The 27,980-nt window shown below is 40.2% G+C and overlaps 1 protein-coding gene across 1 annotated transcript; it reads right to left on the bottom strand.

The window, feature by feature from the left end:
• On the bottom strand, nt 1–27,960 carry LOC132086765 (neuroendocrine convertase 1-like). The gene is made up of 14 exons (XM_059492659.1): nt 27,778–27,960; nt 26,260–26,364; nt 22,797–22,907; nt 20,522–20,668; nt 19,970–20,046; nt 18,261–18,349; nt 13,987–14,159; nt 11,663–11,875; nt 10,433–10,533; nt 9,198–9,431; nt 7,877–8,034; nt 6,282–6,415; nt 4,496–4,657; nt 1–2,967 (listed from the first exon to the last, which is right to left on the bottom strand). The coding sequence occupies exons 1-14, from the start codon at nt 27,958–27,960 to the stop codon at nt 2,611–2,613; spliced, it is 2,244 nt and encodes a 747-aa protein (XP_059348642.1). The 3' UTR covers nt 1–2,610.
• Nucleotides 27,961–27,980: the final 20 nt, after the last annotated feature.

The raw sequence follows: 27,980 nt of genomic DNA, 5'->3' as shown, positions 1-27,980 counted from the left end.
CACTGCTAACACATTGTATTATGCTACTAGTAGACAAATTTTAACATCACATCGCATACATGTTGCAGTTGCTGTTGTAACATGCCTTTTAAAAAATATGTTTATTGGATGAAATTGTCTCTTTCTCAAGAAAAAATCTGGTTTTTCAATATAATTTATTATGCCTTTTAAAATTCTCTCTGTTCAATAAAATCTTTGCTATATTATAAATACCTGTAACGAAAATATAATTTAAAATTCTGAGAGAAAACTTTTTTTTTACTTTTACATTTTTCACAAAACTCACACAGGCACCAAGGAAAGACTAACAGTAAAAATAATTTACTCCTGTACAAGCTGATCTGGGTTGGAAACATTCAAAAGAGAGATTTTAAACTTGTCATCTATTGAAACTTTGGCTACAGCATAGGAACTGATCTTAAAACAAAGGAGGGTCTTTAGTTTCCCACCCTTTTAACCTGAACATTTCTTTCAAGGCCTGATGGAGTGTTGTTAGTACTTTCCTCCCTGTAATATACCTGAATGAGGACTAGCTAAATTTGTTGTTATCTGAGGGAACCAGCCTCTAAGCTTCATTGCACAGGACTAAAAGTGGCCCTTACCTTGCCATATGAGCCTATTCTGAAAATTAAACATTAGTGAAAATAAGTGCTCTCATTCTGTAATAGCAGCAATTAGAAATTTTCATGGTTTGCTTGTTCATTAGTTATGCACTGCCAGAAAGCTTTTGCATGGAAAGGACAGCAAAGGGAAAAGCTTTCTGATCTGGACCACTTGCAGGAATTTTTTATTTTTTTTTTTAATGACTTCTCTTCCTAAGCAAATTTCTTAGTAGAGAGGGAGTGATTCAGTACCAGCAGCATTCAGTAGCAGAGATATTATCCTTCAACTGCTGACTAGAAGAATATCAGAGAATCCTGAAAACTGACAAAAAGGCAGGCTAAGCCCAAGACAGGCATGAAGCCACAACAAAGAATGTTTTTTATATCTTACATTTGGTAAGAAAATTTTCAAAGCTGTCTTTAGAGAAGTCCTTTTTTTCCACAGAATTCTTAATTAGTTACAGTAAATAGGTTTACCTTTAAATTACAGGATTTAGTGTGAAGTTTGAAAAACTTTTATTTGAACTGATGGATTATGAGCAGAATGTAAAATTCCTGTCTTAGAGACACTTGCCTAATTTTAAGGAATAGACAGTGAGAAAGAATCCAATCAAATATTTCTAGAGAGTCTACAAAACACATTTCAATAGCAGGCAAGAGGAAGAAAAGTAAAAAGCAGTCAGCACTTTTTTGGGTATTCTTTAGTACTTCAATGAGATAACTATCCCCTAGGAATCTTCATTTCCTTGTTCTAGATCCCCTAGCTTTTCTGAGCCTCCAACATGGCTTTTTATTATTTTTTTTCAATTATTAAAAGCAAAATAATATATAAATTTGACTCTAATTAAAGAGGTATGTATGGAAAACTGCTAATGTTAGGGGGTTGCTTACCCTAGTTGTTTTCTGACAGCCACCTCTGCCTCACAAACTCTTCTTACCACTCCACATTCCATGCTCACCCTTCTCAGGGTACTGTTTTTTTTTTTTTTTAAATCTCAGACAATTTTGCCTCGTCTTCCTAGATATTTTGGGAATTTTAGAGTCTTTGGGTGGACTTTTCTGCAACAGTCTCTGGCTGCTTGCAGATGTAGGCATCTCAGAAGGCAGCCTTGTACTGCTTTGGAGACCTGACTGAGGCTCCACGGGTCAGAGGTTGGAGCCCAAAGCTCAAATAATTGGCACAAACAGGTCAGTGCTCCATCAGGGGATGCATAACTCGTGAAAAGAAAGCCAAGTACTCTGAAGTGAGACTCTGCCCTCATTGAACACATGGGGTCTAGAAAGCCCATAATTCAGGCACTTCACTTGGGTAAGTTCCAAGCCTGCTGGAGAGAATGCCATCCCATGGTCTGGGATGCCTCCACGGCGGCTCTTTTTTAATTTGGGTGTTTCTGTCTGTATCTAAATTGTGAATAACTTCATCAGTGTTCACCGATGCCCCAGTCCAACCCCAGCCTCCCAGATGTTCCTCTACAGGAGAACAGAAGGGCAAGGGAGCGTTTGTTTGGAGGAGGAACAAAACACCTATGACGGAAGCAGTACTGGCTGCAAGTATTAAATTGGAATAAATGACAAATATAACAAAGACTGCAATATTCATGACAAATCCATGGATGAGAATATATCCCCATAGCTTTGGCAGTTTGGTTCAAAACTGCTTGCTAATTCAGGTTTTGAATCCTACTGCATGCTTAAGTGAAGAGGGTGGAAGAATAAGCAATGTGAAAATTGTTTAAAATAGAGTATTAGGGCTTTCAGGGGAGTACTATTGCATTTCATGCCTGAGGGGGCAAATCTACTCTGAAGAAAGGTTTTGAAAAAAGATAATACTAAAAAGTGTAATTTTCCTGTCTTATCCCCTCACACCTGTTTTTTCCCTTCCTTGATATTTGTATTAAATATGAAGCAATCAAAGCAGCAATCACACAACTAGAGCGTACACAGACTTTGGAAAAAAAACTACAGGTGGGGAGAACGAATATTTCCAACTCAGTGCCATACCCTACAGTTAATTTCCCTCATTTATGATATCAACCAACGCTTGCAGCAGTCTATCATCTCTATGCTTGTAAGGTTTGGCATTGTAAAAAAGATCAACGTAGTCACTGTACAGACTTTCTTCTGAGCCTCTTAACTGGGAGGGCTTGTTCAATTTTCTGAGGGCTTGATAGAAGTGTTCGTATGGAATGTTTAACTTCTCGCTTGCAGTCTTCTTTGGCAGCTGCTTCTGATCCATCTGCCTGCTAAAAGCACTTTGCAGTAAATGCAGCATGGCTTCTGAAGGGGTTTTATCTTCTGCTTTGTCACTGCTGGTGTCTTCTGTGGCCTTGGGTTTTTCACTCAGGCTCTCCAGTGTGGTATGGTCCTAGAATACAGATTAGCATGAAAAAAGGTCAGGTGTCAATGAAAGACTGACTGGATTAAGGCTTGCTCTGGATGGTGATCTCCACCTGTGTGTGGGAAAATGTCATTTTTTCATTCAGGAGCCTCTTGGGCATCTAGAAAACAAGCAGACCATTATCAACCGAAACAAACTTTTGAAAGTACTACACTGTAAAAAATATCAAATCCTCCCGCAATACAGGCATTTATAAATTCAGATTCCACAATACAGGCATTTATAAATTCAGATGGCAAAATACAACATTTCATTTTATACATATTATAGTATTTGGATTTGTCCCAGTCTTAGGAAATAATTCTTGTGTCATGAGACACAGCACTCTAAATGAAGGAAACATAAAATGCAGTGGTGATTGCAGTTCTGATTGTGCCTTGTACTCTCAGGAAAAGGATGGACGCAGTGTTTCCCTGAAACCTTCTCTGTAGATGATCTCACCTGAGAAAAAGGCAGTGAAGTATGGCAAATGGGTGAGCATAACACAAACCTAGGAGACCTTGGAAGGCCAATCCCAAGTACAGGTTCACAGAGCAGCTGGTGAGAGGCATGATCTTATTTCAACACTAGTATATGCCTGCGGAACTTCCTCATTCAAACCAGAACGGCATTTCTAACTGAACACTCATTTTATCTTCATGTAATTTTTACCATGTCCACCCATTTTCTACTACAGCAAATGCTGAATTCACTTTTACTTTCTTCCAATTTTTTTTTTTGCCCGCAGCTGGGGACATTTATGTAATGGATTTAGAGACCATTATCACACTCACCTTTCATAACCTGTCTGAGGAAGGTTAAACTATCTGTGCTTTATGGATGTCCTAATTACTTAATGGGGAGACAATTTGATGTGATGGGATTATTTTCTGATGCTGTTGACATAATCAAGCACTATGAAAATGTGCATTACTACCATCCTGTGCATCCTGCAACCCAGGGTCACCCTGCCTTGTTGTATTTTTAGAGCACTGCTATCTGTAGGGTAAACAGGGGGGGCTAAAGGATCTGGCAGCAACAGATCCTGGGCCAAACCTTTGAATCAAAGAGTCCCTGATTTTTCTCAAGCCTTTTGTTTCTGAAATTCCTTGCAAACTCACTGGAAGCTCTCCAGCAGGAAAAGTTCCTTTAGAATGTGACACTCATTTTCAGTAGAATTAAATCAATTTAGTGTGTCTGTCAGAGGTGTCTTCCTCCCTCCTTCCACCTCTCAGCTGCATTAGCCACAGAGTTCCTTGCTTTGGGAGCAATTTCCTGTTATGATCCCAAATTCCTTACATTTTGCAATTTGAAGGAGAGACACATAAAAATATTAGTTGTTGACATAGGCAAAATTACGATATACGCTCAAAACCAATCAGGAGTTAGATGAAATGAATACAAAATAAATATGTCTTCTTACTAGGGAAAAAAAAACCCCAAATACCTCACCAACAAACCAACATTTTCTTATAAACTGAAAAACATATAAGGAATAAATGTAATATAACTCTACCTCCACAAGATCCGTCATCTTCTCCACTCCTCTTCTGTCATTCTGCACAGCATTGTAGGATGTATACACACGTGGCTGCTTCATGTGCTCGGGCTGGGTAGCAGTGCCATGCAAAATCAATTTCCAGTTTACAATCCTCCCCTCATTTTGTATTCGCCTGGACTGAAAAACAAGCATGGCATCAGAATGGGCTCTCAGGACATAAAAGAGCAAAATACACACTTGAATGCAAAGTACACAGAAGCGACCAAAGCAAATTATCAGGCTTTCAATACCTACCTATGGAGTATGATTCATAAGCACAAAAACCCCAGATGTAGTAGAGACAGAGTATATTAGAATGTGGGATTTAATACAATAGCCTAACCACATAAAATATTCACATTTTGATGTGATATAATTATTAATTCATCATGTAAGCATCAATGGAATTTTGTCATAACACAGAATACTAGAAGTTACTGAAGCAGTATTTTGCATTATTACAACTTGTTCACTAGGCTGTTCCTTGGTAATTTCCTTATAAAACTTAACATTGGAAATTATAATGTGGAATACTATTCTTTTTTTATTATGTGGTGTACAACAGCAATCTGAAATACAGTGTGTGGAAGAAAGCAGCAAATATTTATTTATAAATTTTAGTGGCAGTAGAAATAGAAGTGGAAGTAGAAATAGAAGTAGAAAGTGGAAGAGACAAGTAGAGAAAAAACTAGAGAAAAAACCTACAAGGTGAGGATTGAGTGTATTATGCCTTGAGGACAAAAATCTTGCTTTATTGTAAGTTTCAGGAAGCTCTCACTTGAAATGAGGGCTAATTGACAAACAAAATGCTCTTCTCAACTTTGTTCCACAAAATGCATTCAAAGAGCAGGATATCTGTAACCATGGGGCTATCTATGAGCCTGCAGCATTAACACTACACTGCTGATGGTAATATTTACTCCCGGTGCCTTGTCCATCTGCTCAGCTCTTGGCAACACCCTCCTGTTTACAATTTGAGGCCAATAGGGGCTGAAGGCTCGGTGTCCAACAGGAAGCTTTCAGTTTTTGGCAAGATCTGAGCCTTAAGGACAAGCTTATTAACAGACAACTTCAATGAGGTGAGTGAGCTTGATCACTCTCTCTTTGAAGGGAATTCTTTTTCAGTTGCCTACCAAGCAGCTTAATTCTGGTGTCTTGCTGTTCTAATCCATATTCCCCAGGTAGCTTTAGTGAACTGATTTATTTCATATCTGTAGACTACTCAGCTTTAATCCTTAAGCGTTGTTCAGCACTAGATACTCTCAGAAAGAAATTAGGGGAATGTATACATCAGAATAGATCACTGAGATCCCCCAAAAAATCATTAATTCAAAAGGTTCCCAGGTAATGAAAGCTATGTATATGGACCAAAAGAAGACTAGATCCATGCTGTGCTCTTCTCTGCAGAAAAGAATTTCCAGTTAACCATGTGTTAATTTTATTTAATATTTCTATCCAAGAATCAAAGAAAACTTTATCAAGTGATTAATTTTGGTGATATGTGTCTGAAAAAAACAAGCTTGAATTTTTTTACAGGTATGGGCCAGTGAAATGAGAATGGGGCTTTGCATATATGTAAAGAACAAGAAAATTTGACCCTACCTTTTTTCTTTAATCCTTAACCCAGCTGGATATCGTCAATAACCTCTCATAATCTTGCTTAATGAGCAGGCTCATTACTCAATGTGCTTTGTAGTGATGAGTGATCATTTAATCTGTTTTAGCTCCCAAACACAGCTAGTTAGCATACAGGCATACTCACCATATCAGTAATTCTTAAAATCCAGGTGCCTGCTGGATTTTCCCCCCACGTGTGGACAGACATGAAGTCCCAGTTCTTGAATCCATTGGGAGATTTGTCCCTCTCTCTCTCAGCCAGTAAGACAGTGCTGGTCCCTGTGTGGGTGCAAGATCAACACTCTGATTGTCCATGTGCTGCCTGCTCCTACTTTTCATATTCGTCAGCTTTGCACACTGCCTCGAGCAGAGGTGACCTGGAAAATACACTGCTCAGCAGTGCCTCCTTTAGCAGTGGCTCCTGACATTATTTTTACAGCAGTGCTTAGGAGTGCACAAGCTGTTGGGTCACACCAAGAAGGTACATCTTGTTCAGTGTTCTATCTCTGGCACGAAAAGGTAGTGAACACAAGTAAAAGAAGCATAAGGAGAAGATGTCAGGCACAACCAGTCTTTCCCACCGATGAGCTGTTCAAGAAACTTCTGAAATGGAAGTTTTGAAGGTAAAACTCATACAGTATTATGAAACCATCACAGACTTGTCATGATTTCTTCACTGGTTAAGGGATTTTTTATATTCGTGACTGGATGTATATTGTTACAGCCTGGTCCTCCAACAGGGTGAAAAAATGCATTTGCATTGTTATTATTGCAAAAATGCTGCAGCTCATAAAGCATTTCTGCAGCAAAATAAGTTCTACTGCACAGGAGAAATTTTGTTTGGCTTGTTTATGTATAAGAAAAAAAGCAAGGGAGCAATATTTACATAATAAGGAGCAGTGAAGCCCCAAGGAGCCTTGTCACAATTTATAAATATATTTAAAGGCAACACCATAAATACAGAAAAAAGAATGACATACATTTGCTACTAATGCTTTGCAGGAAAGTAGAAAAGCAGCAAGAAACAAGGGAAAAACAATTTAACCATGAAAGCAAAATGATAGTGCAGTGGAGGCAGCAGTACTTGATGATTGCTACCTAGAAACAGAAAAATTATATCAGCCTGATATTTAAATTCATATGTGAAAGCTTGTCTTTTTTTTTTTTTTAATACCAGTTGATCTAACAGACTTTATTCTTAGTTGTTTATAATATCTTTTTTTTTCCTTTTGTTTGGTCTTAATATGCTGTTTCAGGACATTGTCAGGAAAGCTTGCCATATTCTAGCTCATTTAGTACAGTTGTACTAAGGTACCTAACAGAAACACTTTGGTTTTTTTAAATACGCCAATGGGGAGATGCATGAAATAAAACCTAAGGAATCAGATATCCTCAGTTTTCCATTAGTCTGCTAAATCACAGGAAGTCTGATAAGAATTATTGATCTATAATCTGTTGTCTGCCAGGAGCCCTGAGGTTTCATAGGTCAAGATGCCTCTGTGAAAACGTTCTGTGACTTCATTTTCTCAAGTATGATTTTCAAATGTCTTTCCACAAAAAGAACCCAGAACAGGTGAAGTTTGAAGAGGGCTCTCTATCGCTCCCTGGATGCTTTATCCTCGCTGGATTAGCCCAATGATATATTTAGCTCTCTTTAACCACTGAAAAACACATTTTTTTCATGAAGTAAACATTACACACTACAGCAACACAGGTAAAAGATGTCTTTTCCTCCTGTACCTGATGGAGAAATCAGAGACACATGCAGATCACCTCTACGGGAATACTCAATTGTTGCCTCGAGCTGCACGTGCTCCAGAGATGCAATGGAGTTCTCTTGGCCCTCGCAGGCTTTTGTGGGAATTTCAATAATGACTTCTTCATTTGCTCTTAATAATCTGTCAAAATTAAAGTAGTTTTTTGATTACCCACAGGGACTCTTGATTCTGGGTCATGAATGGTAGGTTTAACAGCCATTTTAGAATGATGAGGAAAGAAGAGTCAATGCCAGCTCAATAAAAATAAAGGTAATGTCTGCTCTCAAAAAAAAAAAAAAAGGTAACGTTCATGCTCTGCACAGAGAGAGACTCTGCATAGCTTTGTCTGCACAGTTCCTGTTACTTCCAAACACAATGGATATCTAAATCTCCACATAAATAATTCTAAGCTCAGTATCATGGGATCTTTGTTTTTGTAATGTAACATACAGGACTGCAGTAAAAATACATAAAGAGCAAGTGTGGCACACATCAGTAGTGGGTCAACATTCTGTGAAACAGACAGAGTCCATAAAAACAATTTGATAGTGAAATAGCATAAATAAAAAGATTACCAAGCAGTGACTGTCCAAAACACTGCAATATGTTTCTGCAGACAGACCTTTGTTGCAGTCACGTGGTATAATTTCAGCCTTTGAAACTGATATTTTTTTTCTGGATAAAAATCCGTATGCCAAAATGCAGAGACAAAAAGAGTCTAGATATCCTTATTGATTAACCAGCCCAAGGACTAATGATAATTAATCTATCTGTTCAGGCTCACTGTGATGTCAGCATGTGGCTCATAAGACTTTTCAGTGAGCCTTTGACACATTTGTGTTTCATAAGAGAAATGCTGCAGCCATTACTAAAGTTAAATATATCACCTTGATTACAACATATACAAGCCTGTCACAGGAGAAAAATTGCTAAGACCCATTACAGACACTTTTATTTTTAAAAAATCTTTGTGAGACATCAGTATCTTTTCATCTCTCTTCTGATTGTTGTCTAAAATTCACAGCCTTGCTGATTGGGCTCAACCTCACAGTATCATTCTTTTATACACTGTCTGCACAAGCAGACATAATAATCTTAGTCTTTGTTAAGGCTTCATGCTAGTAATTTCCATTACTCTTACACTAAAAAAACAAACCAAGAAGCAATGTTGCTTGCCTGCCTCTGGGGAGTGCAGTCTGGCAAAACTAAATGAATCAAAAGAAGTCCCTTATTCCTGTTCAGAGCAATCTGTGAAGAATATGATCCTTCAGGCTTTATTACAATAGGTAACTGCAAATCCTTACCTGGGTTCAAAGCTCTTGTCTTTGACAATGCACTCTCTCTTTTCTGGTACACTTTTCCATCTCTTGGGATCAGCTAAATCCACCAAGGCATTGGCGTTGAGTAGCCCAAACCCGAATCGGCTGTTGACCATCAGTCCTGCTCCATTCTTTTTCCATCCTGGATTTCCAGCCAGTGGGTCATATTCTGAGGTCCACACTACCAAGTGCTGCATATCCCTCCACGTTAGATCTGGGCTGTTTGGAAAATGCTCCTGGTTAGTTGTTTCAGGGCTATCTATCATTTTTCTATCAATTATTAGACTGAAACAGAATGTGCTTCGAATGCATATGGCGTCCCACTGCTTTATAACACACAGCATTTTGCACTTATCCTCACAATACCTCTCTGGGAGCACAAGATTTCTGTGTCCATGAAGAACGGGTATCTAGCAAGAGTCCAATCCTCCAAAACAATTCGGGTATTTAAAGTTAGCTAGTAACACTAGAATTTTCTACCTATCTTTTTAAAGCCAGGACTTTGAAAACTGGGTATTTGATTCCATCTGTGACTCACTCTACCCTTTAAAATATCTAATTTTTAATATCTAATAGTTAATTTAGGTTCATGTCACCAAAGGGGTGTGCAGGAGAAAATGGAGCTGAATCTACATGATACAAGCATTAAACCTGTGCACTACTGTCTAAAGTGTTTTCTGTGAAAAAAAGTCATTGTCCCATCCTTTCTTAGCTTCCCCAAGGCCTAAATTCTGACTACCTGACCTACAGCATCCAAACCTGCCTGCTCCATTCCTGCTCTGACAGACAAGCTTGGTCACCTTCTCTTTTATGCCTTGTCACTGGCAGAAATTCTTCTGCACATTTGCTGAGGCTTAGCTTAAACTCCTGCAGCCCATTGTCTTCAAATCACATTCTCCTGATTCCATGTGCACACTCACTTTTAGATGCATCTGACCAGAAATCAGTAAATGCTGTTGCCAACACACAAATACACAAAATATTCCTCAATCATCATGATTTATTTGCATTGGTTCTGCTTTTCTAGGAAGGTGTTGGAGCAAGTAGCTGCTTATTTTTTAGTCATCAGTCTGAGCAAACAAAAAGTGGACTGACTTTTGCCTGACTGACAAAAAGTGGAGTTGCAGTATGAGGTAGTGCCTCTTACAGCAGGCATTTTGGGAAAGTCAGTGGGGTGGCTGAGAGAAAGAAGTTTCAAAGGTGATGGTGTGACATCTTACTTTGCTTCTAGCGCCAGAGCAAAAATTCCTGCTGCCAGAGGTGCAGATGCAGAGGTCCCTGTGTGAGTTTCTGTACATTCATTGTGAAGATCAACACTTGTCTGACAGAAAATAATAAAAATTACCAAAAAAAAAAAAAAAAAAAGAAAAAAAAAGAAAAAGAAAAAAAAAGCATAAATAAACAGTTGTAAATACTGTAGTATCCATACTTGCAAACGTAACTATGTGTCCCTTACTTGGTGGGTATTAATACACTCCTCACAAGCAAGAAAAAGTGATGAGTGTTTAAATCTGTTCATATTTCAATCCACTCCTTTTATTTCAACTATAATTTTAGTATCAAAACGTTTTTTGTTGGAACAAAATACTCCCACTCTGAATATCTTATTTTAGTCTAAAGGTTTCACAATAAGTGTTTCAGCCTCACTGGTGATTCATGAAAACAGATCATTGTGTTGGGCCTAGAACATTCAAAATTACTGCTTACTAGGAAATTACTCATAGGATTAGCATTGGTGTTCTGCTCCCTCTTCAGCAGAAGAACTATAATTTGTAATGAATAAACACCAAACTCATCAGCCCATTTATCTAAATCTCGACTATAAAGAGAAGCCACATAGTAAGGACTGATCTCCAGCTAACTTGGAATGACGCTGTTTTAATCACCATCAGTGCAGTGCATTGTAAAATTAACATGAACCAGGGCTGGACAGAAATTACAGGTATTTCAGCACTATTGTGCCACACCAATTTTCTTCAGCACAATTAAGGAAGGCACACAGACTGGCATGCCTGCTTGCCGAGTTTGGAAGGCTTGGAACCACTCACTGTGGTTGCTGTCCCTTGCATTAAAAAATGTAATGACAAGGTAGAGCAGCGGCCCTGACATCACAGATTTTATTTTTGCTCTGAATCTCTCTTCATTTGCCCTTTGTGAAGAACAGTGCCATATCAAAGCATACAGAGACCACATTCATACACAAACCGCAGACAAATTCAGCACATTGATTTGACTGCATTGACACAATGATTTCATTTAACCATTGCTTTAAGGTAGAAGAATAGAGGAATACAATCACCTTTTGGATCACAAATCCCTTAAATTTTCCAAAAAGCACTAACCACATAACATAAAGCAGGCACTGGAAGCCAAGTGTTTAGGATGTTTTGTTTATTATTTGCATATATCATACCTTTCTGTTTGTTCTGAAACTGGTAAAAGCAACTTACAATTCTTTGGTCAGTGTAATCCCCGCTGCTGTATGCTGTGGCCAGAGTTGAGGAGCACTTCTCCGCATACCAGGGAGAGAGCCCTTGCTGAGAAGCACTGCTAATGGAGATGGTGTAGATGCTGTCAGTGTAACCATCACAGTCGCAGTTGTCACCCTGGCGACCTCCGTTCCCTGAAGCCCACACGAAAATGGAGCCTTTCCCATTTCGACCCTAGGGAAAAAAAAAGGAAATGAACGGTTATCAAAGATATTTCAGATCTCAGAATGTATCCTTAACAACTCCTTTCCCCAAAAAGCCTAATATAGCAAACATAGAAGAGAAGCAATTCCCATAAGCGCTGTGGAAGACAGAGACAGAATAAACCAGCTGTTTGCAATATCCCACTGCTCACCCTACAGCCCAACTCTTGATCTCATTGGCCTAGGTTTAGTGCTCCTGATACAGCAGCTTTCCTCAGGTTCTCAAGTTAAAAACAGAGTCTGTGTTCAAAGAGTAACTTTTTCTACATGCTGCTGTTTGATCCTCATCATTTCTAGAAAAAAATGCCTTAAAAAAAAAAAGGCAAGTTTATCAGGGCCTATTTAATTTTCCTTTCCTATACTCACAGAGGTATGGGTTATGAGTATGAGTAATAGACACACTGGAAACCCTCCCTTCTCTCAGAGATCTGTGGGTCAGCATCACCAACCTCCAGGCACAACCATGTAGAACATCACAGCTATCACAGAGGAAACATGCATCACTCTGAAGTCTTAACAAGCTCTACTCGTTCTTCAGAGGAAAAAAATGTGTTTCATGTGACAAGCAAAATTTCATGTGTTGTTCATTATTAATATAAGCACATTTAATATTCCACAGCAGTTGGAATACAATTTATTTTTTTATCATTCTACTCAGGTGAGATTTGAAGTTATATATGCAAGTGATAAGATATTTGCATCACTTAAATCATTAAAAGCAAAGACAAGTAAGGGGCACTCTGTGATACAAGTTTTAAATTTGGAAAGATAAGCCACATCAACTACAGAAAATCCTATAGTGCCTTTGAGAGCAAAGGCTGCAGCCCAGAAAACACTGGTGTTTCCCAGCACCTGCTCTGATTTCACTTAGAGTGATGGCAACACTTCCTTGGCTCTTCAGGTTAAGCCTGTGCTCAGGTGCTTCACCAGAGCAGCAGTCAAGGATCCAGGGATTAGAGCTGTTGTCAATCCCAGCACTGGCTGACTTTAAGCAGAATGGAAACCAGTCAGACCTTTGCAAAAGGAATCCTTGAATCCTGAGAGACAAACAGGTAAATTTGTTCCCCATTAGAAATAAAAAAGAGCGGCAAAAAAAAAAGATACATTCTCCACCAAAGACCCTGCCTTTTCAGAGTAAGACCAATTAATATTTGTTGCCTAATTTTCACCTTTAATTCTCCCTCTGGTCTTGCTACCTACCTATGGGTATATAACCTGTTACAAGCTCTCTCCTCTGTCTCCATTATTCCCTCATATTGTCTTTGTCAACAGCATTTAAATTGTTCTCTCTTTTTCTTCTTCTGCCTAATGATGTTAATTGCCCTTTATACAAAATTTTCTGTTTGTTTTTCCTTCAAGCTATTTCTCCCTTCTCCCCTCTATGATTCAGTCTTCCTCTCTTTATTAGTACCTCTCCATCTTTAGATATCTTTTCACCTCACTGGCAAGAGCTAGAATAGTTGACTAATAAATTCATGGCAGCTCTCAGTTTGTACCCTATTTATCACTCAACAGATCCAAAGAGTGTAACATGAAAAAAAGAAACCTGTAAGAATATTGCTCCCAGTACTCCTCATCATGCATTTGTACTATTTTCATTTTAATTGGATCATGACATGCACCAATTTATAAATTAATGCAATTAGCACAATACAAGCTCATCCACAGGGTGCTAAAATGCATCACTATTTCACATAGCAAAATATTCATGAAGCAGGAATTTTGTATTAAATTTTATGGGCTTTCAATGCAGAAATCCAATTACTGTTCAGTGTAAAACAAGCAGCAGAGAATGGTGGATGTAGGGTGAGACCAAGGCAGCAAAATTAAGGATGTAAAAAAAGCTTATCCATGGAGACTAGCAGCTAAAAACCAGTTTAGAAAGCCCTAATGGTGTTTTCTCAAAAGTCCTTTCTGGCTGGAAATTTTTCTCACCTGCACTATTAAAATACATTATGCCAATTCAAATATATTTGAGCAAAGACAGCACAAACCGTTTTCATTTCTTCTCTGGTGTCAACCATTTTAAAACCCTCTTCTCTGCTAAATTTTTTTGCTTTATTTTCCCCTGAAGTATCGTACCTGGTTTATCCCATACTCAAAAGCCTTCTGTGCCAGTCTCCCAGGCCCCTCCACAGTTTTGCCATCATCATTAGGGCCCCAGCTTGCACTGTAAATATCCACATGTTCTGGGTTGAAACCGATTGAACTGGCCTCAATAGCATCCGTGACTATTCCGTCCAGCATCCGTATACCTTCATAGGGAAAAAAAAAACAGAAGCAGACTGAATTTACTTTCTGTTCTCTCCTCCTTGTCTTAGTTAACCGGTTTTAATGTTTCCAGTAAAATTAAGCCATAAGTGCTGCAACCACAGCCAACTGCTGTTCATATAAAAAGTACTGAAGAGAGCTCCTGTCAATGTAAAACAGTGCAGTTAGATTTTATTGGCAAACCTCAGTGTTTTTGTACAAAAATCCCACCACAAACCCCTTAAAATCTTCTTAGCCCCCTATTTATTTTTTTTTCTCCTTCTACAGAGACCAAAGAAGATGCCTTGCCTACTGATCCTGGCTTTTTCTTATTGCATTCTCTTTCTTCCTCCTCCTTCTCTCTTAAATCTACAACAAAGACTTCTCAAACTGCTGAAATGAGACAGAAATTAAATAGGTTTTATCAACATTATATTTGTCTGTAAGAGTTCTAGGAGTTTTAGTTCAGAGATGTAGTTCTGAACGTTCTGACCAAAGCACTTGTCCCTAGCAGTCCTTAAAGGTTTTGCTGTCTCTGTGACATTGCAATTTCACCAGCTCTTCAATCTCCACCACAGGAAAAAAAAACCTCACTGTTTTTCCTCTGCCACGTTTTTTTTCTGCTGTGAGCAATCCAGAGATATCTAGTCATTAACAATTTATTAGGAGCTGCATGATCTAATCTCCTTCAGAGCAAGCCTGAAACTCAGTGGTACTTAAAATTCAGGTGCAGGCAGTTGTTCATCTGCACTGGATCCTTTGCTGTGCAAAGCCACAGCTCTGCAGTGGGGCTGCTACTACTGCCCAATGCTGGAAGACAGCAGAAAAAGCAGAAATCTGGCAAAATTCCCACTGTGGCATGGCTCTTACAGCAACAGCAGCAATATAAGAGTCACCTCAGTCAGGATTCAGCCTGTGTTTACAAGCAATAAAAATGTCTGGATTCCCTTGGATTTGGCAGGTTAGTACTACAGCAGCTGCACCATTGCTGGCAGTTGGTGAATTATGACTACTCATTTTCTGGTATTTCCACAAAACAGGGATTTTGCCAAAGCTCAGCAGGCAAAATGTAGTCATTCCATTAAAAAAAACCCCAAAAATACCCCACAACAAAAAACCTCCAACCTTAACCTTGCAGCTAAGTGTCTTGTTCTTTCTTTATGCTATAAAGCAGAGGAAAAAAAGACTGCAAGCATAATTCTTTTCCTGAATGGCTGACCTCTTAATACTCCTAATACCTCCGAGATAAAGCTGAGCTTTATTATTTCATATTCATTAGTGCTAAAGTCAGACAAAGGAGTTAATCCTCTCTACCACAGCTGCTCCACTATCACTCACAAAGCTGGGAAACCCACTGAGGTATATCCTGTGCCTCAGGTACTAAAAACACCACTTACCCAGGATTGTCTTAAACTCAGAATGGTTTGATTACTCTTTTTTTTCCTGTCGGCTCAGAATTTCTAGATTCTCTCATGACAAGCAAAGATCTGCCTGTGTGAAAGCGGCTGCAAGCCCCAGGTGAGAGCTTGCAATACAAAATGAGATGGTGGGAACGTGAGGAGGAGTAGTGTGCACATACTTCCCACAGAAAAAGACAGACAGGTCTGCAGATAAATAATGTAATAAGGGGAAAACAGAACAAAACAAAACAAAAACCAGAAAACGCCCAAGAACAACGACTCCACACTGATGAAAACAGCTCAAGGAAAAAAGTCGCTGCCTTGCCTTCCTGATCATCAGAAATCCTGATTGCTCAAGTCAACTCAGGGATTGGATGACTGCAGTGATATTCCCGTAAGGAGATTCCAATTACGTCCTCTTGCATAAACTCTTTTTTATTCTTGCTCCCATGATCAGTCCCACAAAATCAAAAGCAGGCAAAGCCCCAGGCAATTTCAGACACACACATATATGTATCTGCCTGGCAGAAGGGCTATTTTTAGCAACACGCCACCGTGCACGAACTCTCAGCCCAGTCCTTTGTAAAATGGAGCTTCTTAATTTAATTTCCATGGCAGCACCATGGAAATATCATAACACAGTGGTACGGTCAGGTATGCACGAAAATACTCTGATTTATACTGGAGGTGATCGACACACATTTCTCAGCTGTACAAAGACCAAGAGGCAAATGTTAAAGGGCACTGAAAGGCGTCATTTTGAAGACTGGCATGAAGAGTATTTTTTCTTCACACAGTGCACAGAGAAGCCCATGGTACTCACAGCCACAAAGTACATGAGAGGCTAGTCCGTGCTGCAAAATAGTGCCAGGCATTGATGTGACCAGAGAGAACATTCAGGATTGTTAAACTCAGTACTTTCACAGAAAAAAACAACAACAAAAAAAAAATATCAATGGAATGTTTTGTTTTACCCCTCAAGGTGAAGTTAAACCAACCAGTGATGCTGAAGGCTGGAGAGCAAGGTGTTCCACATTGTCAGGGTTTCTTTCCCTGAAGCAGATATTGCTGACAATCAGAGAGAAGTGGTTGTGGACCACTGGATTTGTCCAAAATGGCAACTGCTACAAGCACACAGCCACTTAAGGGAGTCATCCTGAACTAATGTCAAGTATAAGTCTGCAATGTGTCATTTCATGGATTAAAAACAAAAAAAAACCCAAAAAACAGGGGGAAAACCAGCCTCTGCAGAAATGAATCCTGTAGAGCTTGGATCATCAAAAAAGCTTCCAGTGTTTAGCCACTCCAAATTTATGTGAATCTTTTGAAGACTTCTCTTATCTTCCACTGCTCTTTGAACATATTTTTCTTACACCCCTGTCTGGGTGTTAATCAGCCTGGTCACATCTAACAGCTCACAATTTCTTTCAACTTTCCCATTCCTCCTCCTCCCCCACACAAATGTATGTTGCTTGCTGGGTAATATGGATTGCTGGACTGCTTTTCCTCCTGTTATTTCCCTTTCCTAGATAAATCATCCTGCACAGATCTGTAGTTTGCATTTGCAAATGAGCACAGATCGTATGGAAATAGCTGTGGAAGAATCTCCTCAGTAGATGCAAGAGCCTTAAAATATGGGCACAGTGGGAGTTAGACATCTTTGCAGCTTCATCCATTTTGCCTTCCTTTGAAAATCTGACGTCTTCATATTATGAGTGAGATATTTTATTTAAACAGATCATGACAGCATAATGCATTATGGCAATGGCAAACTGCAAAGCTGACATCCATGACAGCTCAGTGGAGTGACTGGGAGCCAAGGAAACACCACGCTGAAATGGTGGGAACGACAGTTATGCGTGTCAATTGCCACTCATCATCCCATCGTTTAAAAGGAAAAAGAGGGAATAATGGAAAAAGGAGGACTGCACAAATAACTTTCTCTGAGCTAAATAACCATTTGCAACTGATACTTGCATCATGATAATTTCATAAACAACTATCAGATTGAGTCACTGATTAAAAAGCAAAAAAGTCTATATTGATTGGTGGGCAAGAAAGACTTTACTTGTTTTCAAATTTAACTTGTGGTGAAGTAGAGAAGGAAGGTGTTGAAACAAAAAGGACAGCAGTTTGCATGACTTGGCTGACATGACCTTTTGAATGTGATTGTGTAAATGGAAACAATATGCTGCAAATATTGGTGGGTATAATTTTGTGTACTCCTACTTTCACTCCACTGAATCCCTCTCCTTCCCTGGATAAACAATAAAAAGTAATTAGTCCTTCATTCCTTAAAAGACACTGTCTTAACTCTAGGTAAATTATAATTTGTTGCTATTATTGTTGTTCTTGTTGTTAATATTAGTAATTGCTGTTAATACTCTTAACATTATGATTATTAATTTTATTACTATCATGATAATCATCATCATCCCACCTATATTATTGCTGCTCTTGTTACGTATTCTACCTATCTATCTATCTATTAATAATCCAATTCCAGACTTCATTAAAGAAATCCTGTCATGTACAGGTGTCACTCAGCACTATTGCCAGACAGGATTTTGAAGCTTATAATACTGCAAGATAAATGTTTTCCAAGAATGACCAATCATTCATATTTCAGATTAATGGTATCTGGCAGCACTCAGCATCTGTCTTGTTTCCATTCACATTAGACATCTAATTATTTTTGTTCCTTACCTCCAACCCTGGAGTTGTAGGCTACTCCAACTCCGCATTTTCTGTTGTTGGCTTGCATGGCAATTTCCCCTGCACACCGTGTCCCATGCCTGAATAAATACAGCAAGAATAAAGAACACATCATAACAGCTTTGTTGAATTGTACAGAAAGACTCGTCAAGGACCTTGATTTGTTCAAACTCCTCCTTTCAATTAATGCAATATGCAGTTATTGAAGAGCTTTTGAGTTGTATCTACATGATACAAAAATACTTACTTCTCCTAAGCTTCATTAAATATAATTTTACCTACTTAATGCTCAAAGGAACATTTTCATGAGACGATACATGCTTTCTTTAATCTCACTGAAGATATCAGTATTTTAGTAGAGTGAAAAAGTGGCATAAAATTATGGAGCTAAAAATTTGTCTTCAGACAGAAATATGATACCAATATTTTTTTAATCACACATTTAGATATGTCTTTTCTAAATCACAGCATTTATGTAAGATTTCAGAAAGTAAGCCTTTAAAGTGTCCCTGTTTTTTCTGGTAGCAAACTCTTTTCTATGCAATTATTTTTTTCCATGGGTGATTCTAATTCCTCAATACAGCAATCCTTCCCATAAGTCTCAAGGTAAGAACATTGTATTATGTAATGCTACAGATTGTTATTCAGTGACATGCTTCAATGCTTCTGGGCTGAATTCCATTTACTTATTAATAAAGATTAGAGACAATACAGGTAGATTTAAGAGATAATGACATCATAACAAGAGGATAATGGCTTCTTTCTCTAAAATAACACTGCAACAAAGTAGAAAAGCCATTTTTCAAATGTCTTATTCATGAATATATTATCCTCAGACTGATCTTTCTTTTTTTCCCTCATGCAATGATTTATGTTGTGAATGCTACAGTATTGTGTGATGGGAAACAGGGAGCCAATGCATCAGTTTCTTGCTATCTGCAGAGAGTAGTGGCATCCTAATTTGTTTAAGAAATTGACTGTTTTGTGTACCAGCTTCTAGGGAGGTCCCTCCTGTTCTCTTTCTTATGTACAAAATCCATAACCGGACTATGATGGATGTGCCCAGGTCTGACAGACCCATTGAGACTTTTTAATTTGAAATTTCCAGTGGAAAGCAGAGTATTGAAGTAAAAATATACTTTGGGAGGTATCATTCCAGAAACAAACAGAGGCACAAGAATAGGTTATTCCCTTCACCTTGCGGAAATACCTCAGCATCTTACATGGGGCATAAAAAAATTCAGGACATCATAGGGATGATGTCATAGGGAGATTACAATTATGAAGTTCTTCATCTAGGAATTTTATCCTAGTGTTTATATCAATGTTATGTGAGAATGGTCCTGCAAACTGGAACACAGGAGGCTCCTTCTGAGCATCCAATAGTGATTCTTTACATTGAGGGCAACCAAGCACTGCCACAGGTTGCCCGGGGAGGTTGTGGCCTCTCCCTCCTTGGAATATTCAAAAGCCATCCTGATCGTGCTGGGCAGAAGCCTCTAGAGCTCCCTGCTTGAGCAGATGACCTTCAGAAGTCCCTTCCAAGCTCAAGCATGCAGTGATTCTGTTACACAAATTCTTCCTCTTATAAAATAATTGCCACAGGACACCTACACAGAAATTTCTCCGCTTGTACCTTCTAACACACAAACTAACACTGCAATGTTTTGTTCTCTTCAGACAGCTGTGAGGCTACTCACTTGTTTTCATTTGTTGGGTCATATCTAGGAAAGGGATCATGATCATTGTCGTTGAAATCGTAACTTGCCTTTGGGTCCTACATGTGAAAAAAAAAAAAAAACAAAAAAGGAGAAGCAGAATTAATTCAGACAACTAGAAAAGGCATTTCTAAATTGCTAACAAAATGGGTTCTAGAGTCTGTATTTATTTACTTGATGTGCCTCATTGGCAGGAATCAAGCTGGTAGAATTTGATGGCCATTAACAATTCCATAACTTTTTCATGGAGCTGTAATAATTTATCATTAAACCACTACATACAAATGCATCTGGGAACTAAATCTACTGCAGGAAAAAACAAAACAACAAAATATCTGCCCTGCTACCATTGCTAAGTGACATTCAGCTTCCTGTGACACAGACCAGGCTCCAAATCATGCCTAAGGCAAGTGTTTCAGTCTCTGTACTGCAGGAGCTGACTTACAGAACAGACAATGAGATGGGGAAGAGTGTCTGTTTATCACATTTACAACTGGTTAATCTATTCCACAGCATTCTAATGCTCAAACTTACATAGTTAGCATAGATGTCAGTGTGATTCCACTCCAGTCCATCGTCCAGGACTGTGATGACAACTCCCTTGCCTGTGAATCCTTTCTGCCACACAGGAATAACATGGAGATCCAGTTTGGGCAGGGATGGAGTAATTCTTGTATCTTGCTGTGGGACAGAACGGATTCAAATATATCAGTATTTTATCCATTTATACCAAACAGATCCAAAGTCATATTCTAAAGATGCTGTAAATAATCTCAGCCAGAACTTGTGTATTTCGCTCAAATTTTGCAAATACAAACCAAAAATTAATTTCATCAAATACTTGTGGCATTAAAAGATTTACTGCACTGCACAAATATCCCTGAAGACCACTCCAGAACAAAAAAACACCTTGTATTTTTGGTAAGTAGGCAGCAGAAACTGAAAGGAGTGGTGAGGATGCACTGATGGACCTTGGAACACTGGGTTAATAATCAGACCTGCTAATGTTTGTTCTTTCCATTTGATGAGGAGCCAAGACAGTGCCCGCAGTGCAGTGAGCTGGAGTTCCTCCAAGTGTATTTTCTCCTTGGATGTTAAAGTTAGCCAGAGCAAAATAATTAATGGGTAAAACAATTAAGGTAGTCGTTTGGTTGGGAACAACTGTGTTGAATCACAATTTTCTCTTTACTACCCTCATTGGTGTTCCTGTGGTAAATCAGCTGGAAGTATGAATCATGTGTAGCCTTCTCTTCTGCAGCAAGTTTTTTGAAGAGTATCTCCTAAATGGGTCATTTTCCCCCTCTAATGCTAAAGGAGCAGTGCATACATCTAATTTAGAAAACATGCTTACAGCCCCCATAAAAGCAGAGATGTAAAAAGCAGCATTTTCTTTCTGTTTCTCTGTGCACAATTACATTAGCTGATGGCAGGTTTTCTGTATGTCTTTGTTTCCAAAGAAATACTGCATAAAATATAAGGTTTAGGAAAAGAAATTTGTTATGGGGATGAAATTTCTTTCATATTTTGCTATCTGTACCTGACTGCTTCCATTCAGGAAATTATTTGAGATTTTAAGCTTTATTCTCTTGAATCCATCAAATAATATTTTTTTTCCTGATGACGTGAGAAGGTACACAGGATAGAGCTAAAACTGTTGCCATCAAATCATAAAAATAAGGTAATAGTCAGTTATTCACTACAAGGTAAAGACCATATTTTGGAAGAAAATGTCTAACTCTTTTATGCATTTAATCAGAAAAATTCAACGTTCATTGCAAACAAGGCTAAGCAGTAGGTTTTTGTTTCTCATCTGTGAAAACTAGAGGGAAAAGTAGTGAAAACCATAAATAGGTGGGAAAAGAAACTAAATCTCCTGGAGAGCAGAACATTGCCAGGTTTTTTTCCCCTGTTTTTATGAATCATGTGTGCGTTTGTGTATTTGTCTAATACAGACATCTTGGAAATGTCCTGCTTTTTTGGATACAGGCAAGGAAGCAAACAGACATTCTGGATCTAAGAAAAGCTAAATTCTTACAGATAACAACATTTTTTCCATTCAAAAGAAATCTGCAGGAATCTTCGTGGAAATATTTTATGCTATGTGGTTTATAATTCATCTTACCTAGCTCAAAAGAAGGAAAGTAGCCTAGATTTTGGTATTATTTCTCTCAGATGAACTGAGGAAAAGTATTTCCAGACACTCAGGCCCCATTTGTGCTTGACCTTTCTTTCTGATTTGTTATACCCACCTTTAATCCCATCCCTATTCTGTAAAAGCAATGAATCCTAGACTGAAGGTACAGCTAGATGCACAATGGAAACACAGGCTCTTGGAAGAAACCATGTAAAATCTAAATGATCAAGTGGATTTCTGAATTGACACATGCAGACAGAAACTGTGGAGCTCAGGAAATTTTTTTTTCCCTGAGGTTTTGAGCATGTGAGCAAGCTTTAGAGACCCTCTAACACAGAAATCCTAGTTCATATAGCTGAAGGTGCTTGTCACATGCATGCAGATGCTTTTGTTTTAATCTGGTATATGTATTCTGCACTACCAGTTTTAATAAAAAAATAGATGGCCAGCTTCAGATATGGTAATGGATCTAGAATCTTTGTAGAAGTGACATTCCACAGAAGAGAGAAGGTTGCCTGAAAATGTTATTTATAGAGATCACTCATTTTTACAGCATACGCTAACAAAAGATACTTTTAATTTATTCCCCTCTGTGCAACCACTCTGATACTGGTAAAATAATGCAGCTGGTGGCACAACCACCTTCCCCAGTTCCACAGGGCAACAAATTCTTACCAGATACCACTGCTGATTCCACATAGGGTCGTTGAAAAGGCTTTCAGCTGAGTCTCTCACGGCGGCTCGCTTGGTTCGCTTTTTTTCATACTGCTGCTCTGCCCATGACACCTGCAATTATTTGTAAAATTATGATAAGTGAACCTCTTCAATTTGGGACTTTCTTAACCTGGAGTATAAGGGCTTTTGTCACACAGAGAGATTTTGGTGCCTAAAGCGAAATGAGCAGCATTCAGTACAGGGAAGAGGATTATTTAAACTGTACTGCAGTGAGATTTAGGGGAGAGAACTTGGTGAAATCACAATACTGTAGAATCAATTCACAGAAAATCATTAAATACAAGTTAACAAGAAACTCCTGTGAGTGACACAAGGCAGGTTTTTGCATCAAATAAAACCATGCAGTTGGGCTAGAAGGTCATCTAAGCAATGGTGCTTACTGAAACAAGGAAAACCACAGCCTGCTTCTTTCCCCTACTTATCATTTATTCATTCTCTACTGGGAGTGAAAAGGCAAGAAGAAAGATTGTCTCTGGCTTTAGTCTAGCAATAATAATGAAGCTGTTACTCACAGACCAGCTGGACCTCCAAGTCTCCTTCCTAGTGGTGTTTTGAAAAGTGGTCAATTAGCAAGCTATGACTATTAGACTAACTTCATCACCAGCATAATTCCACTTAAGGCAACTGAAAGCCAAAATGCTTCAGCGTGCTTTGATAAAGCTTCAAACGAGTTGCACAGCCTTTGTGCACAGGCACAGCAGTCTCTAAGGGCCTAGGTTGTATTTTAAATGTGTACTGCCCTTGAATGCGTTACTGAACCCAGTTCAGATGAAATCCTGATGATGATGCCTCTCCCTGTGCTGTGTGCTCTTTTTGGAAAGGGAATAAAACATTATTAGTTGGTCCTTGTGTGATCACTCTGACGCAGATATGGTTGGTCCTTTTCATCCCAAATTCCAAGCAGGCAAGGAAAACAGGTTCAGTAAGATTGCCAAGATCCTGTGACAAGCCTCTCATGGAGGATGCCTTATATCCAATCTTTTACTTTCAAGCTCTGAATAGATTCTGTTCCTTTTATCTACTGTGATTGAGCAGCTTTATGATCCTGACATCTATCACCATATATGAGATAATAGTGACTCAGAAGTTATGATTAAGAAGTAGGATTTGATTAAAATGCAATTTTGTAATGAAAGCCTAATGAAAATTCACTACAAGAACATAAATCCCCTAAAACGGTATCTGCATTAGGCATGTTTACAATTCTCTTTGCCATATATTTAGTCCTAAACCCCCACAAACCTTGGTCATAGAAGATGAATATACCCATGCAAGTGTGGGTATTTTAAACTGCTCTACTGATATCTCAGGCCATACATACTTGTGCACACATTGGAGTAATTACCTCTATCTCCCTTCCCTGCCCACAGCAAAGCTTGACCTCTTCACCACCCAACAGTAATTAGCAGTTGACAACTTCCATGCTTGTTATTTCTTTTCACGGGGAGCAAGTGCACTGAAGGGAAATGAGCTGAAACTCCCAAGCACATATGTCAGGCAAACAAGCAAAACGTTTGTCACTCAGCAGCTGGGTGAGGTTTCAACCATCCACCCCCAGCAAAAGCTGAAGTCCCCATGCCAAATCTCCAATCACTGATACATAAAGCAGTGAAAAAATTCTCAATTCAAATCTACTTGCAAGAAAGTAAATTTGGAAACTAGTGCAAATACTAGAAGAAGGTAGGTAACCAGATAATTATATCCCTTCAATGTATTCACAGCCTTTATCTGTTTTACAACAAACACTATAGAAAGCAGATAAATACTCAGATTAGAGCCAAGTCTTACCACAACTTTCACACTTAACATACCGTAAAATTCATGAAGGCGTTTTACAAACAAAAAGAGGATTCCCTTTTTCTCTCTCTTTTTAAAGGTTGAATCTAAATCTTTTTAACTAGGCTGCTACTGAACAAGGGCAGCTCCTCAGTGCAAAGGTCCCTGTGTAACTACACAGCATTACATGATTGCTTTGTGTTTATACACTTACATAATGCATAATTACATCTCATTTATCCACGGAATTAATTTGCATACTGGATGGTAAATAAAATGGAAATTGGAGTAAATTTACCAAATCACCTGCAGCACTTTGAATCTAAGAACGTAAGGATGCAATAATGTCTGGTAGCAATAGATACAATCGCTTTCATTCTGCTACAATTTTAGGAGGTGATGCATTGCAACACTCTCATTCTTCCCTGTGTAACAGATTCATTGGATGCAGCGAGCCCAAAAAAGGGAGAGACTGCACCCAAAACTCTGGTCCTGAACACTGTATTACAATAGAAATACCTATGTGACTACATGGAACATGTGGTCATACAGGCATAATTGCTGGTTTAGATTGAATCTGCAGGTTTGAACATCCCCAATTTAGGATTATTTCAACTTTAACTGTTAGACCAGTTCCTGCTTGCAAGGAAATAGATGAGATTGTACTCTTTTGAAACAAAACAGGCAAAACAAACACCCTGTCTTGCCACACAGAATATTTCCTCCTAGTTGACATTTGCATCTAAAACCTCCAGATAGAAGATTACTCATTCTGCAGTGATTTGTCCTTATATGAGAATTTGCTGGTTTTGACAACTAGGTTACTTCATGGTTTGGACAGCTCATATTGTCACAATGATTGTTGCAACAATGCTGATCTTAAAATCAAATGTTGTTGTTGTGACATTTCCCAGAAAATAATTTGTAAGAGAGGCTGACAGCTTTCTGGTCTGCTCTTTAAATTTGTCATGCACCTCAGTATTTCATTATGGTTGCAAACAGAAATGCTCCTCTCTGAAATAAAGCTGGACAAAGGAGGGGTCTGCTTCACCAGTGGGTTGTACCTTAGACCCCTCTCCAATTTGCCTGCTCTGATTGCAGTGGCAGATCATTGTAATGAAAAGCTGCAAGTCTGGAATGTGTGATGGATCTTTTGAAAAGGGATTTTAGCTTGTTGTAGAAGCCAATCCAGCAGAACATCAGCCCTTTATCCCTGCTTCTTTTTTTTTTAACTTAATATTCAGTCACTTTAAATCAAACCTAATTCACATGGTAATTGCACAGACGTGGCCTAATTAAACTTAGTGCATCTATGGATTTTTACTTTGAATCCACCCCCTTGGTTCCCTGTTCACATTTTCTTCAGTGGCACATCAACATCTGAAATTCCGGTGCTGCACATCTTAAATCTTAATTTGGAAACCTCTTGTAAAATATGTGGTAAGGGAGGGTCAGACTCTGCCTGTGAATGACAGAATAGTTAAGTATCATTCAGCACGAGGATGGATGGCTGAATATATTAGACTTGCAAAATGAGAAAGGCCTGCCTGTAACCTCTTTACAAAGCTAGCGGTAAGGAGACAGAATTTAAAATAAAATTTAAAAAAAGAATAAATTTAGCACTTACCCGCTCATCATCAGAAAGTCTCTTAGTGATATGAATAGCACTTCTTCGGGACCGTCTTGGGTGACTCTTATGCCTGAATAAATAGTGGTTTTTCAGTGATCCAATCTGTAAGACACAGGTGTGCTTTAATTATCAGGAAGCATTTCCCCACTGTGAGCAAGTACCAACAATCAAAACCTGAACGAGTTCACACTGCCTTAAAGACAAAAGAGCAAGAAACCAGCCTGTAGATATTTTAATCCAAACAAGGAAGCACTCTTCCAGTAACAAGTGCTTCTCTCAGCCTGCGTGCTGCTAGAAGAAGCCGGGGCAGTAATTTCATTTGGGCTACTCAAGCGCAGTCATTACAACTGCAGGACTCAAGTTACACAGCACTTGTGCTAATGACCACAGTACTCATGGACTCACCTCGGCAAGGACAAGGTGGGCGGGTTGCTCACCGGTTTTATCTGCTTTTCCTGTGTTTGAGCTGGACAGGTGTGAAAAGCCTTGCCTGGCTTCAGACACCCCACTGCGGGGCTGGGTTGAATACCCCACTCTGATAAGGACGGGCTCTTTGACAGCTGCGCGGGCAAATGCAGAGGCTACAAGGGCAGCAGGACCAAACCCGCGCAGGTGGCATCACACGTAGGTGGGATCCAATTTCACATAGCTGGGATCACACCTACGGATTTGGGAGCGCGTTGAACACGGCCGTGCCCCAAAGCGGGGCTGGGCAGGCGGCCAGAGGGGGCTGGCAGCCCGCGGGCAGCACCGGGAACACGGAGGGGGGCTGGCCGCGACCCCAACCACGGCGCCGGGCCGGGGACAGCAGGGTCCCAGCGCTGGGGGCGCCGTGCCCGGCACAGGACCCTCGCCGGGAGGTTGAGGCGAAGCTGCTCCCTCACGGCGGTTACTCATCCCTGACAACGCTGACGTCACGGCATCCCAAAAAAGCGCCCGAGGGATGGCTGGAGAGAAGCCCTGCGATGGCGATGGAGCCGGCGGGGCGGAGGCGGAGTGGGGTCGTAGCCGACACCGCCCGCGCCCTCCTCCTCCTTCCCGAGCTGCCGGGGGAGAGCGGGAGCAGAGCCCTGCCCGGGGCACTGCGGGTGCACGGCCGGTCTCCTCAGGAGGAGCGGGGTGCCCTGCCTGACTCTGCCCGTTCTCCTCAAGGAGAGCCAGCTGCCCTGCCCGGACCCCTCCAGGGAGAGCCGGACCTCCCGCCCGACCCTGCCCAGTCCAGCCAAAGAGAACGGGAGCGCCCTGCCCGCTCCCGTCAGGGAGAGCCGGAGGTCCCCGCCCGCTCCCCTGGGGAAGAGCCGAGTCTCTCTTCTCCATCCCCTCGGAGAGAGACGTCCGTGGCCAGCCCCCGGACCCTGGGAGGCTGCGGTGGGAGACCGGGAGCTTTAAACTCCCCGGAGCCCCGCGGGCGGCAGCCGGGCACAAGTTGGAGGGAGCGGGGAGGGAATGATGCTCGCGGGATGGGAGGGGAGCCCCGTCGCGGGGCATCCGGCGGTGTCCCCCGCCTGTCCGTACCTGCCCCACCAGGTCGTAGTCCAGCTCGTCCGCGATGGCTCTGGCAGCGTCGGGGCCGGCCGGGATCTCCGCTGCCCACTCGTTGAGGAAGAGTCGCCCGGCGCTGCCTCCTCGGGGCAGGGAGCAGGCTGCCAGGAGCACGGCCAGAGCCGCGCACGGGCCGGCCCAGCGCCGCCCGGCCATGGCCGCAGGACGCGGGACGC

Source organism: Ammospiza nelsoni, chromosome Z, assembly GCF_027579445.1.
Source record: "Ammospiza nelsoni isolate bAmmNel1 chromosome Z, bAmmNel1.pri, whole genome shotgun sequence".
Lineage (NCBI taxonomy): Eukaryota > Metazoa > Chordata > Aves > Passeriformes > Passerellidae > Ammospiza > Ammospiza nelsoni.
Note: the sequence above shows the minus strand (reverse complement) of the source record. Positions and strands in the feature narration are given on the sequence as shown.